Source organism: Chiloscyllium punctatum, chromosome 20, assembly GCF_047496795.1.
Source record: "Chiloscyllium punctatum isolate Juve2018m chromosome 20, sChiPun1.3, whole genome shotgun sequence".
In the NCBI taxonomy this organism is placed as follows: Eukaryota; Metazoa; Chordata; class Chondrichthyes; order Orectolobiformes; family Hemiscylliidae; genus Chiloscyllium; species Chiloscyllium punctatum.
The window spans coordinates 32,419,551-32,431,820 of record NC_092758.1 but is presented as its reverse complement, the minus strand read 5'-3'; the positions used below and the strand labels follow the sequence as shown (position 1 = coordinate 32,431,820).

The window sequence follows — 12,270 nt, the reverse complement described above, 5'->3', positions numbered from 1 at the left end:
GAGAGACAGTTTATTTCAGAAGATGAAGTTTGATGCAGGAATCAAGGGGATGGCCTTGCATGCGTAAGAGGCAAGGTCAGGTACAGGTTGAGGTATAACGTTCAGGTAGGTGCAATGGACCTGAATAAGCATGTGGACCATATGAAAACTGCAAACATGCTAACAGTGCAGGAGCAAAATGTGCCCAGCTCCTCAAAAGCCTTTCCAACTGTTCTGGAATACATGGGTTCTCTCTTTCCATTGAGCATTGAATATACCTTGGAATCTGAGATGAAAACGGCAGACATCACCACCTCAATGAAGGTGCCTAACGAAGAGAATGAATTTCTTCCGAGACACTCCACACACAAGAGACGAGCTACTGTGCATTACACGCCACTCGTATCAGTGGCAAACCCAGAGGATCGTGACCCAGTGCTGAAACACCCTAAGAGGAGATACGAAAGAAAGAACTGGCCTATGCCCTCAAACTCAGTGGGCGAGAGACCTTGGACAAAGTCAATCAGGTGGACCTCCTAGGATATGTGTTCCCTGATTGGAACTGTTAATCTTATCCAATCATGCACCCCTGGCTGACAGATAAGAGTGTCAAACAAAGGGCAGGGCTTGTCACTGGCCACTCTGGTGTTTTCCTTTCTTCCTGGTGGTGGAAATTGAATAAAGATTCATACACCTTGTGTCTCTCACTGTGTCTCACACCTGCACACACACAACATGGGTGCTGGGGAAAAAATAAGCACTACCGCAGTTAGGCGGTAGTGTGGGGAAAAAAAAAGTGTCAAACATCCTGTTCACTCTCAGAGCTGGCTCTGAGGAAAATGGATCAGTGTCAAGGACTCACTGAAGGGTGACTAGGTGATAATAAACCGGCCTCTGTGGAGTTATTTCAACCTGTTACTTTAGTTGTGAATTAATAATTAATTGATTAATTGAATCAGTTAGATTCGACAGAATATAACAGTGATGGTAGTGTACTCTGACTGCAACATGTAGTAATCTGTGGAATGCTTTACAGTCCCAGATAACCATATCTGAGGTAAATTTCTGCAGCTTGAGTGGTATCACCTCACAGTTACTGAACTGGAGACTGAATTGCAGACATTGTGAATAATAGGGAGGAGTAGAATTACACATTTACTTTTTCTAAGAAGCAGTCACATCCCTTAAACTTGGTAGAACTTCAGGGACAGAAGTTTCTGACTTTCCGTCAGGCAAGTCATGATGGAGGAACCTCAATCATTGACTTTGACAAACAGGTATGAGATACTTGCGACCAGTGTGTATGAGGAGAAGGCATGGCACAGGCTGAATAGACAATCTGACATGGCAGCATGCTGCAGGATGCCATTCAAGTGGCAATACTAAAAAGAAATAATGTTGCAATAACAAGCAATGTATTAATGATTAAGAAGGTACAGTTAGTGGGATAGATAATGTTGTCTAAATCACGATCAGGATTACCGAGGGTTATGTTGCCTGTCGGGTACCACGTTTGAGGACATGTTCTTGAATGTGGAGGTGAACTTGGCTTGGGACTTGTGATGCCCCACAAAGAAACCAACAATCTAAATAGAACTTGGAATGATTTTCTCTGAGAGAGGTTGAGGCACATGAGAAGTAATCTTGACTGACTAGAAACCCCTCCTACGCTTACTCTCTGTCATTGTTCTCTTTTGGAAGGAATTACAGATGGATACATAATCTATTTGGCCACATTATGCCTTGACCATCAAGTCCAGAAGTAGGACATGAAACTAGAGATTTTCACTCAGAGGCAGGGGTGCTACTTACTGCAACAGATGACTTAAACATGTGGAAACATATTTGAGAACAATTATGTCAAGAAAAAAAAACAGCCTGAAGAAACCAAAGTCACAAGCTAGAGTTTAGAGATAAGAACATTGAAAGTCCAAGTCTTAGCTTGCAGAAATATAGCTATGTGGATCTACTGATTATTCTGCCTCTTATTTTTGCAGGTCATCACTCAGGCAAGTGGAACTGGAGACCATCACACAATCCATACACAACCAGTTGGCAAACAGTTTGATCGGGTGGATGATTTTTTCATTCCTCCAACTAACCTCATCATCAATCACATCAGGTAGAAATCTACAGATTTGTTTTACAGAGCGATGCATATGTCATTGCAACAGCATTGTATATTTCTCATGTAGAGTGACTTGTATGAGCAACAAAATCTGCTTTTAGACCACACTATAGCGTAGTTTCATCCAAGTACTTAGAAGAGAATGGGGAATTTTCTGTCAAACTAAACATCATTTGTAGTAGTTTAAACAAGCAGAACACTTTAGACATAATACTAATTCAAAATATTAATGAAAAATTTATGCATGATATTTGAGGCATGAAAAATTACTCCAAGACGTGTACAATTATTCATTAACACCTGTACAATATATAAGCTTCACTCCACCGTAAGTCCCAATCAGTGATAGATCCATTGTCATCTTTCTTTTACATCGGTGTCCATTTTTGACAGTTCTACTAAGGTCTTGTGGTTAACTCACATACTTACACTTAACATGTAAAAATGATTGCACAAAAGCGTTTGGAGCAATAAATGGGCAAAATCATTTCAGCATACTATTACAGATTTTGATATCACCGATATTACAAAAAAGACATTGATGGTTTCCCAAACTGAAGAGAGCAATCAAAAGGTATACTTGACAGTGTGTAACATGTAATGCAGGCTAAAATAAAGTTAACTTCATTATTAATTTCACTCCCAAGCAAATGCCAGAAGCCATCATATTTGATTGGGATGAACAACAGAAGAAATCAATTGTAGATTCATGTTGTGTACACACACATTGACAACACGCAAAATGTTATGATATGAATGCACCTAGTAAAATTCAAAATTAATTTATGGAAGGTATTTGTTTAACTTTGGTCCCAAATAAAGAATGAATATTACGTTAGTTTTTAGAGTTAGCGAGAACAATTGATCAAAGCAAATGTCAAAGACCAGATGGAGAAACCAAGCAACAATTTCAGATTAACATCAATTCAAACTATATCAGACTAAGGTGCAACATTACTCTGGTATACTCCAATTGTTTGTTATTACTAGGATTGAAACTATCTATGCACTGGTTATTACCTAGCAAAAACCAAAGTCCGTCCTGCACAATGACATGACCTTTGTGCAGTTTGGTTTGTGGACTCAGAGTTATAGGGAGGGGCTGAATAGGCTGGGGCTATTTTTCTGCAATATCGGAGGCGGAGGGTGACCTTATAGAGGTTGATAAAATCATGAGGGGCATGGATAAGGTGAATAGCTAAGGCCTTTTTCCCAAAGTAGGGGAGTCCAAAAGTAGGGGGCATAGGTTTAAGGTGAGAGGGGAAAGATTTAAAAGGGATCTAAGAGGCAACATTTTCACACAGAGGGTGGTGCAAAGCATTACATGTTACACACTGTCAAATATACCTTTTGATTGCTCTCTTCAGTTTGGGAAACCATCAGTGTCTTTTTTGTAATATCGGTGATATCAAAATCTGTAATAGTATGCTCAAATGATTTTGCCCATTTCTTGCTCCAAACGCTTTTGTGCAATCATTTTTACATGTTAAGTGTAAGTATGTGAGTATGAAATAAGCTGCCAGAGGAAGTGGGGGAGACAGGCACAATAATGGCATTTGAAAGGCATTTAGGAAGGGTTTAGAATGATGAGAGCTGAACACTGGCAAATGGGACTAGATTAATTTAGGATATCTGATCGGCATGGACAAGCTGGACTGAAGGGTCTATTTCTGTGCTCTACATCACTATGATTTCTTTATTTTTTGAGTTACTTATATGAAATATTTACAAAATCTAGTGGTAAATCTGTACATCAGCAATCATTAAAAGAAACATGTTTGCAATTGATAATGCAAGACTAGTTCATCAGTGATTAGTATTAAATAGGTGTCCTCTCGCTGGATCTACTCAATGCTTCTGACAAGCTTAGGACTCCATCCAGTTGCATGAATGGGATTCCTGTTGCGTGCACAATCCAAGTATCATCCATGATTATGGGAAATTATGTCTCTTCCCCTATTGCTCTCCTTAGCTCTCAGCAAAAACAATTTGTTGTTAAAGCCACGTATCCACAGAAACATAATCATTCCATGTAGAATAACCTGCAGCTGATTACTGTATTCAAACAGAATTTCATATAGAGATGATGCATATTTTATTTATGTTATCAAAGCAGCAGAGAAGTGAGTTAATAAACTGTAGTCACATAATAATGTACTTTTAAGGTTATCAATCAACTTATCATTAATTCTGGATGTCCACAGAGTATTAATGTTGAAGCTAATCACCATTTTATTCTTGCTGATTCTGAAGTTCAAGTGAACTCCATCATATGTTGTTCCTATTACTTCCATTTGATGCAAAACACTTCTTCTACTGCACAGTAAACTTTCTATTCACAGCTAGGCAACAAACAAGCAACCTTAGCTGATGTGTTTATCATGAGTGGAAAACCTGGCTGTTTACTTGACCTACATACAAATCAAACACTGCACCTCATTAGTCTACTCTGAATACTTCTTTATACCAACATTGGAGGATGCTATTTTTGTTGCATTTTCTCAAGTAACTGATGGTGAAGTCAATGTGAAGGGCATGCAGGTCAATCTGTTTATTGGTAAATCTGTCAGTTCTGTTGCTGAGCAGCATAGGATGGTATATTCGTGATGTAAGAAATTTGAGTCAAAACTAGTATAACATTGGAAGGTGGTGATATAATTGAAAATGGAATTGGTTTTGAATCTCACCTCTAGTATTTATCCCTAACCCTTTGTTGTACAAATGTGTCCACATGCAAATAGTGAAAAATGCAATTTGGTGTGAGCAACCTGATACCTCGATCCTGGATGACACTATCACTGAGGTAAAAATCATAGAATCCCCAGAGTGTGGAAGCAGGTCACATAGCCCATTGAGTGCACACCAACCCTCTGAAGAGCATTCCACCCAAAGCCATCCCCTCTATGTAACTCTACATACCCATGGTTCATCCACCTAACCTACACATCCCTGGATGCTATGGCCAATCCACCTAACCTGCACTTCTATAGAATGTGTGAAGAAACCCACGCAGATGGGTGGCACGGTGGCACAGTGGTTAGCACTGCTGCCTCACAGCGCCAGAGATCCGGGTTCAATTCCCGCCTCAGGTGACTGACTGTGTGGAGTTTGCACGTTCTCCCCGTGCCTGCGTGGGTTTCCTCCGGGTGCTCCGGTTTCCTCCCACAGTCCAAAGATGTGCAAGTCAGGTGAATTGGCCATGCTAAATTGTCCGTAGTGTTAGGTAAGGGGCAGATGTAGATGTAGGGGTAGGGGTATGGGTGGGTTACGCTTCGGCGGGGCGGTGTGGACTTGTTGGGCCGAAGGGCCTGTTTCCACACTGTAAGTAATCTAATCTAATCTAATCTAGATATGTGGAGAACGTGCAAACTCCTCACAGTCACTCAAGAGTGGAATCAAATACAGGTCCCTGGCACTGTGAGACAGCAGTGCTAACCTCTGAGCCACCATCCCGTCTTATATCATCATATATTTTCTCCAAGCAGAACCTGAATTCTGGGAATGATAGATAAAGGGCTGGAAAATCCCAATGGAATTAGGATCAGACATTGGTACTGATTCTGGGTCCTGAACTCAGCACAGAGGGAAACAGCCATTCATGAGGAGTTTCTTAGAGGAACTTCTTTAATTGACATGGAGATAGATTCTTCACTCAGCTAAGTGCAGTAGTAGGGGTCTTGAGGGTGGAGGGATAATTACAGGACTCCAGTTTGATGTGATGGCAGATAGGTAAAAGAGAGGCTACTTCAATAGAGAGGTTACATCAACATTGAGCTGCCCTCTCATCAACTATTTCAACCCTTTTAATGAAAAATGGTTCTTGCAGCAAGACCACATTGTTGGGGTCATGAAAGTGAGTTAAAATGGGATGATGTGCTCCTGTAGGATGGCCTATGGCCGTTATTTCCAAGGTGTCCATCTCGAAGCATCTAAAAGGGCCCTGGCTGGAGCAGGAACTTGGAGGTTAACTGGAAAATCCCAGTGCATCACTTTTTATTGGACTTATTTAGGCTCTTGAGCCATGCTGGGGATTGGCTTTTGTACTTTGGTAACCTGAAATCCTGCCAGGTCACAAGAACGGACAGATCTAGGAGTGGCATGGGTGGCATGATGGCCCAGTGGTTAGTACTGCTGTCTCACAGTGCCAGGGACCCAGGTTCAATTCCCCCCTCAGGCGACTGTCTGTGTGGAGTTTGTATATTCTTCCTGTGTCTGTGTGGGTTTCTTCCAGATGCTCCGGTTTCCTTCCACAGTCCAAAGATATTTAGGTTGGGTGAATTGGTCATATTAAATTGCCCATAGTGTTCACAGACGTGTAGGTTAGGTTCATTAGGTAGGGGAAATGTAGAGTAATAGGGTAGGGCAATGGGTCTGGATGGGATACTCTTTGGAAGGTTGGTGTGGACTTGTTGGGCTGAAGGACCTGTTTCCAAACTGTAGGGGTTCTATGATACTGACCCAATGACCAGTATTTTTAAACCTTGCCTGCCTCTGCTCCCACCGAATACCAGGGCTAAACTGCAGAAGTCAGAAAATTCCTGCTTTAAAATGTACTCCATCAGTACTGACCAAAGTAACACTGAAGGATAACTTTTATGCAGCGTGACATTTCCTTTCTCAATAGTGATGAATGTTGAAAAGTTTACTGCTGTTGAAGAATGCAGCAAAACCATTACTTGCTGTGACCTGACATGCTGTAATCCAAAAAGTTGCAAAGTGTCATTGTTGACGCAGTTTAATTCTTGCTGATAGTTTTGTGTCGTGATTCTTAAAGTGACAGGGAATGTGAATTTGAGAACTTTGCCTATTTGACCATTTACATAGATTTGCATCAACAAAAGATCCAGGATTAACAAAGGTAATGAACATTAAAATCATCAGACAGCTGCAAATGCAGATGTTTGACTCAAAATCTTAGGCTGCTTGCCTGAAGATTAAAGGGTGGATAAATCTTTTGTTGCTCTAAACTGGTATAACTGGTTATAGAAATGTTTTCTATGATTTCTCTGATACTTCTTCATTGCTCCACAAGCATTCTTACTTGCCTGTCATTTTTCCTTTCTGCTTCCTCTCTTCCTGCTCATTATTCTTGCTAATCAGCAGCATTGAGGAACCAGGGAAGCAGGCAGTGGGTAGGAGGAGAGGAACCAAAGGAACAAAGGAGGAAGCAAAAGAGAAAATGCTGGAAAATCTCAGCAGGTCTGGCAACATCTGTAAACTTTGACAAAGGGTCAGTTAGACTCTAAACGTCAGCTTTTTTCTCTCCTTACAGATGCTGCCAGACCTGCTGAGATTTTCCAGCATTTTCTCTTTTGGTTTCAGATTCCAGCATCCGCAGTAATTTGCTTTTATTTGAACAAAGGAGGAAAGCTGGGGATGGAGGGTTGAGAATGGTTCAGGTGAAATATTTTTTAAAAGTCACATAACAATTCCAAAATATGTTAAATTACTTTTTTTTTTAAATCTGAAATGTCAATGAGCAGAACTCTGAGCTGAAAATGTGAGACGTTAATCGTGGATATATCTTTAATGGCAAGGAGCAGGTTACAAACTTTGTCCTGTTCATTTCCCTTGTACAACTCTCATCTTTACTCGCTTGAATACAGTGATAGAGACTTGAACAAAGAAGACAGGCAATTGGTTAATCCAGGTCTGACTGGACCACATTAAGTGCTTTTAGATCCTGATTGCATCTGCTAAAAAGAAGTTCATCCTGCATTGCTAAGGTAACCCCCAGCTTCCTTACTGCTAGCCATCTTCTTAAAGTCCCTCTTCCCGTCCCCTCACCAGTCACCTCTACAAGTGGAAGGGGCCCATGGAATACTTTGTTGCTGAGAGTGGAATCATACAGTCAGCTGTCTGTGTCATTTCCCAACTTCTAGGTCTTCAGACAAAATGTTCCCTAAGAGCACCATTCCAGCATTTCTCTTATTATTCTCCCATGCTTTGTCTACATTCCTCTTATGCTTGAAAACTCATTCTGTGGGATTGAGACAATACCCACTACAATAGATCAACTAGCATTGCTTCCTGGCTCTGACATTAGCTATCTTTTTTTAAAAAAATCCTCTGTTCTCAGTTACTGTCCCGGCCTTCATACCAACTTTCTTCTCAAACAACCAATACTTAACATCTTTCCATGTCATCTCCAAAGTCTTTAAACACATTGTCTCTCTCAAATTTGTGTTAATCTTTCCCTTCAATCCCATTCCATCCCTCCCACTCTGTTAACAGACCTCTTAACAATGTCAGAAATGACATGCAATATAGCTGTGACCTTTCTGCTGCCTTTAATACAGTTGAGGTAAAAACAATGACTGCAGATGCTGGAAACCAGATTCTGGATTAGTGGTGCTGGAAGAGCACAGCAGTTCAGGCAGCATCTAAGGAGCTTCGAAATCAACGTTTCGGGCAAAAGCCCTTCATCAGGAATAAAAGCATCTGCAGTCATTATTTTTACCTCGTTGATTTCAACCCTACTGCGAATCCTCTTGCAAGGATGCCTGCCTTGAAGAAGTTTTCCTCCTCTCTCGACAAGAATCTCAGTGAGTCCCTCTCCCACTGCAACTCCCAGGTCATTTCCTCTGCCCTGAAGCTCTTCAACCATGTTGTGAAACAAACTCGCTACCACAGCCACATTTGCTTCCTCAGTGCCTGCCTCCGTAACCAACTCATCCCACACGGACTCCGGACCACCTTTAAACCAGCAGAGTTCGGACCCAAACAGGACAACCAGTACAGACTACAGATTCAAAAACACCAGAAACAGTTCTCCTTCAAGATCCTTCGCTCCACGCTTGCAGCAATGCACTGGCACCTAACCTCTCTCCAGTCAGCCCTGCCTCAGCTGAGGGCCACACTCTCTCAGAATTGCAAAGGACCCACTCTGTACTACATCCTCAGGAGAATTCATATTCCCAACAAACAGTATTTCAATTCCATCTCAAACATAAAAATCTGTAAGTACAACAACTTTTATCTACCCACCTCCACCAGCGCTCCTCAAACATTCCAGAAGATTCCCCTGGCCTCGGAATCTATTCCGCCATTAGCCATGCAGCTGCCACCCCCACGCTGATTGATGATGTCACTTCCGCGCCCATCATGGCCACTCCCATAACCACTTCCACCCCTCACAATTCCTCATGCATCACACGTGACATCACTTCCGCCCCTCACATCATCGCTGATGCCACATGCTCAGTGACTTCCGCCACCCCTACTGCCGTGGTCACCACCACTTCTGCCCCCACCAGCGCCACTCACCTGCATTCTACTGACACCTTTTATTCCTGATGAAGGGCTTTTGCCCGAAACGTCGATTTCGAAGCTCCTTGCATGTTGCCTGAACTGCTGTGCTCTTCCAGCACCACTAATCCAGAATTTAATACAGTTGATCCCACCATCCTGTTCTACCATTTACCCCATATCATCTCCCCCAGTGCACTAGCAAGTTCCATTATTATCTATCTAATCACAGCCAGAGAACCACAATGAAACCTGATGTCCTCCTTAGGTAGTGGCTCTTACCCATCCTCCTCTTCAAACCAAAAAACAGAGTTCTGTGTGCCAGATTGGTATGGAAACGAGCTTTTGTTTTTATTTTTCAATAGTCTGTTTGGCAATTTAGAATAGTGAGATGGAGGTTAGGGCAGTTGATTGTTCCTCCTGTAGAATGTGGGAGGTAAGGGTCATCATTAGTGTCCCTGCTGACTTTGTCTGCAGGAAGTGTATCCAACTCCAGCTCCTCGAAAAACTGAAGCCGGACCTGGATGAAGTTTGGATCATTTGGGAGGTGGAGGGGTTATTCAGAGGAGTTACAGAGAGATAATCACACCTCAGGTACAAGAAAAAGGCAGATGGGTTACCGTCTGGGGACAGAATGGGAACCAGCAGGCAGTGCAGGGATCCCCTGTGGCCATTCCCCTCAACAACAAGTATATCGTTTCAGATACTGTCGGGGGGTTGGGGACTTACCAGGAGTAAGCAATGGGGCGCAGGTCTCTGGCACAGAATCTGTCTCTGTTGCTCAGAAGGGAAGGGGGAGAGGAGAAGAGCATTAGTCTTTGGGGATTCCATAGTTAGAGGGACCACTAGGAGGTTCTGTGGGAACAAGAGAGACTCATGGTTGGTGTGTTGCCTCCCAGGCGCCAGGGTTCGTGATGTCTCTGTGTTTTCAGAATCCTTGAGAGGGACAGGGAGCAGCCCCAAGTCATGGTCCACATAGGCACCAATGAGATGGGTAGGAAGAGGGATGGGGATTTAAGCCAGAAATTCAGTGAGGTAGGAAGGAAGCTTAGAGCTAGACCGCACAGAGTTTTATCTCTTGTTTGTTACCCATGCAACATGCTAGCAAAGCAAGGAATAGGGAGAGAAAGGAGTTGAACACATGGCTAAAGGGATGGTCCAGGAAGGAGGGTTTCAGATACCTGGATAATTGGGGCGCATTCTAGGGCAGGTGGGACCTCTACAAACGGGATGGTCGACACCTGAACCAGAGGGGTACCAATATCCTGGGGGGAACATTGGCTAATGCTCTTTGGGAGGGTTTACTAATTCAATTGTAGTTCCAGTGTCCAGGAGGTGGAGAGTAGTGAGGTCAGAAATAAGCTTTCAAGGTCGCAAGAGTGCACCAGCAAGCAGGGAGGTGGTTTGAATGCCAGGAGCATCCAGAATAAGGTCGGTGAACTTGCAGCATGGGTTGGTACCTGAGACTTCGTTGTTGTGGCCATTTTTGAGATTTGGTTAGAGCAGGGACCGGAATGGTTGTTACAGCTTCCAAGATTTAGATGTTTCAGTAAGAACAGAGAAGTTGGTAAATGAGGGGAGGTATGGCATTGTTATTCAGGAAACTTTTACGGTGGCAAAAAAGGACGTTTGAGACTCATCTACTGAGGGAGTATGGGCTGAGGTTAGAAACACAAAAGGAGAGGTCACCGTGTTGGGAGTTTTCTATAAGCCTCCAAATAGTCCCAGAGATGTAGAGGAAAGGATAGCAAAGATGATTCTGGATAGGGGTGAGAGAAAGTGGAAATACTATAGTTCGAGTACTTTAGATGGGTCACAGTTTTTGTCTAATGTGTGCAAGATTTCCTGACAGAGTATGTAGACAGGCCAACAAGGGGCGAGGCCACATTGGATTTGGTACTGGGTAATGAACCTGGTGAGGTGTTAGGTTTGAAGGTAGGTGAGCACTTTTGTGATAGTGACCACAATTTGGTTAAATTTACTTTAGCCATGGAAAAGGATAGGTATATACCACAGGGCAAGAGCTATTGCTGGGGGAAAGGCAATTATGATGCGATGAGGCAAGATTTAGAATGGTAAGGACAGGGAAGGAAGCTACAGGGAATGGGCACAATTGAAATATAGAGCCTATTCAAGGAATAGCTACTGCGAGTCCTTGATAAAAATGTACCTGTCAGGCAGGGAGGAAATGGTTGAGCGCAGGAGCTGTGGTTTACTAAAGAAGTTGAATTTCTTGTCAAAAGAAAGAAGAGGGCTTATGTTAGGATGAGACGTGAAGGCTCAGTTAGGGCGCTTGAGAATTACAAATTAGCCAGGAAAGACCTAAAGACAGAGCAAAGAAGAGCCAGGAGGAGACATGAGAAGTCATTGACAGATAGGATCAAGGAAAACCCTAAAGCTTTCTATAAGAATATCAAGAATAAATGAATGACTAAAATAAGATTAGGGCCAATCAAGGATAGTCGTGGGAAGCTAAGGGTGGAGTCCGAGGAGATAGGAGAAGAACTAAATGAATATTTTTCTTCAGTATTCACACTGGAAAAAGACGATGTTGTTGAGAAGAATACTGAGATACAGATTACTAGACTAGATGAGATTGAGGTTCACGAGCAGGAAGGGTTAGCAATTCTAGAAAGTGTGAAAATAGATAAGTCTGCTGGGCCAGTTGGGATTTATATGAGGATTCTCTGTGAAGCCAGGGAGAAGATTGCAGAGCCTTTGGCTTTGATCTTTGTGTCGCCATTGTCTGCAGAAATAGTGCCAGTAGATTGGAGGATAGCAAATGTTATTGTTCCCTTGTTCAAGAAGAGGAGGAGAGACAACCCAGGAAATTATAAACCTGAGAGCCTTACTTTGGTTGTGGGTTTAGTGTTGGAGAGGGTTATAAGAGAAAGGATATATTATCATCTAGAGAG

General features: G+C 42.6%; 1 protein-coding gene across 2 annotated transcripts in view; it reads left to right on the top strand.

Annotated features, from left to right (window-relative positions):
- Nucleotides 1-12,270, top strand: part of LOC140492012 (follistatin-related protein 5-like) — a 563,483-nt gene that overhangs the window by 540,953 nt on the left and 10,260 nt on the right. For both annotated transcript variants that reach the window (XM_072590618.1, XM_072590617.1), the window contains one exon: nt 1,977-2,101. In XM_072590618.1, coding sequence (XP_072446719.1) covers nt 1,977-2,101 — 125 coding nt within the window. The remainder of the gene's footprint in view (nt 1-1,976; nt 2,102-12,270) is intronic.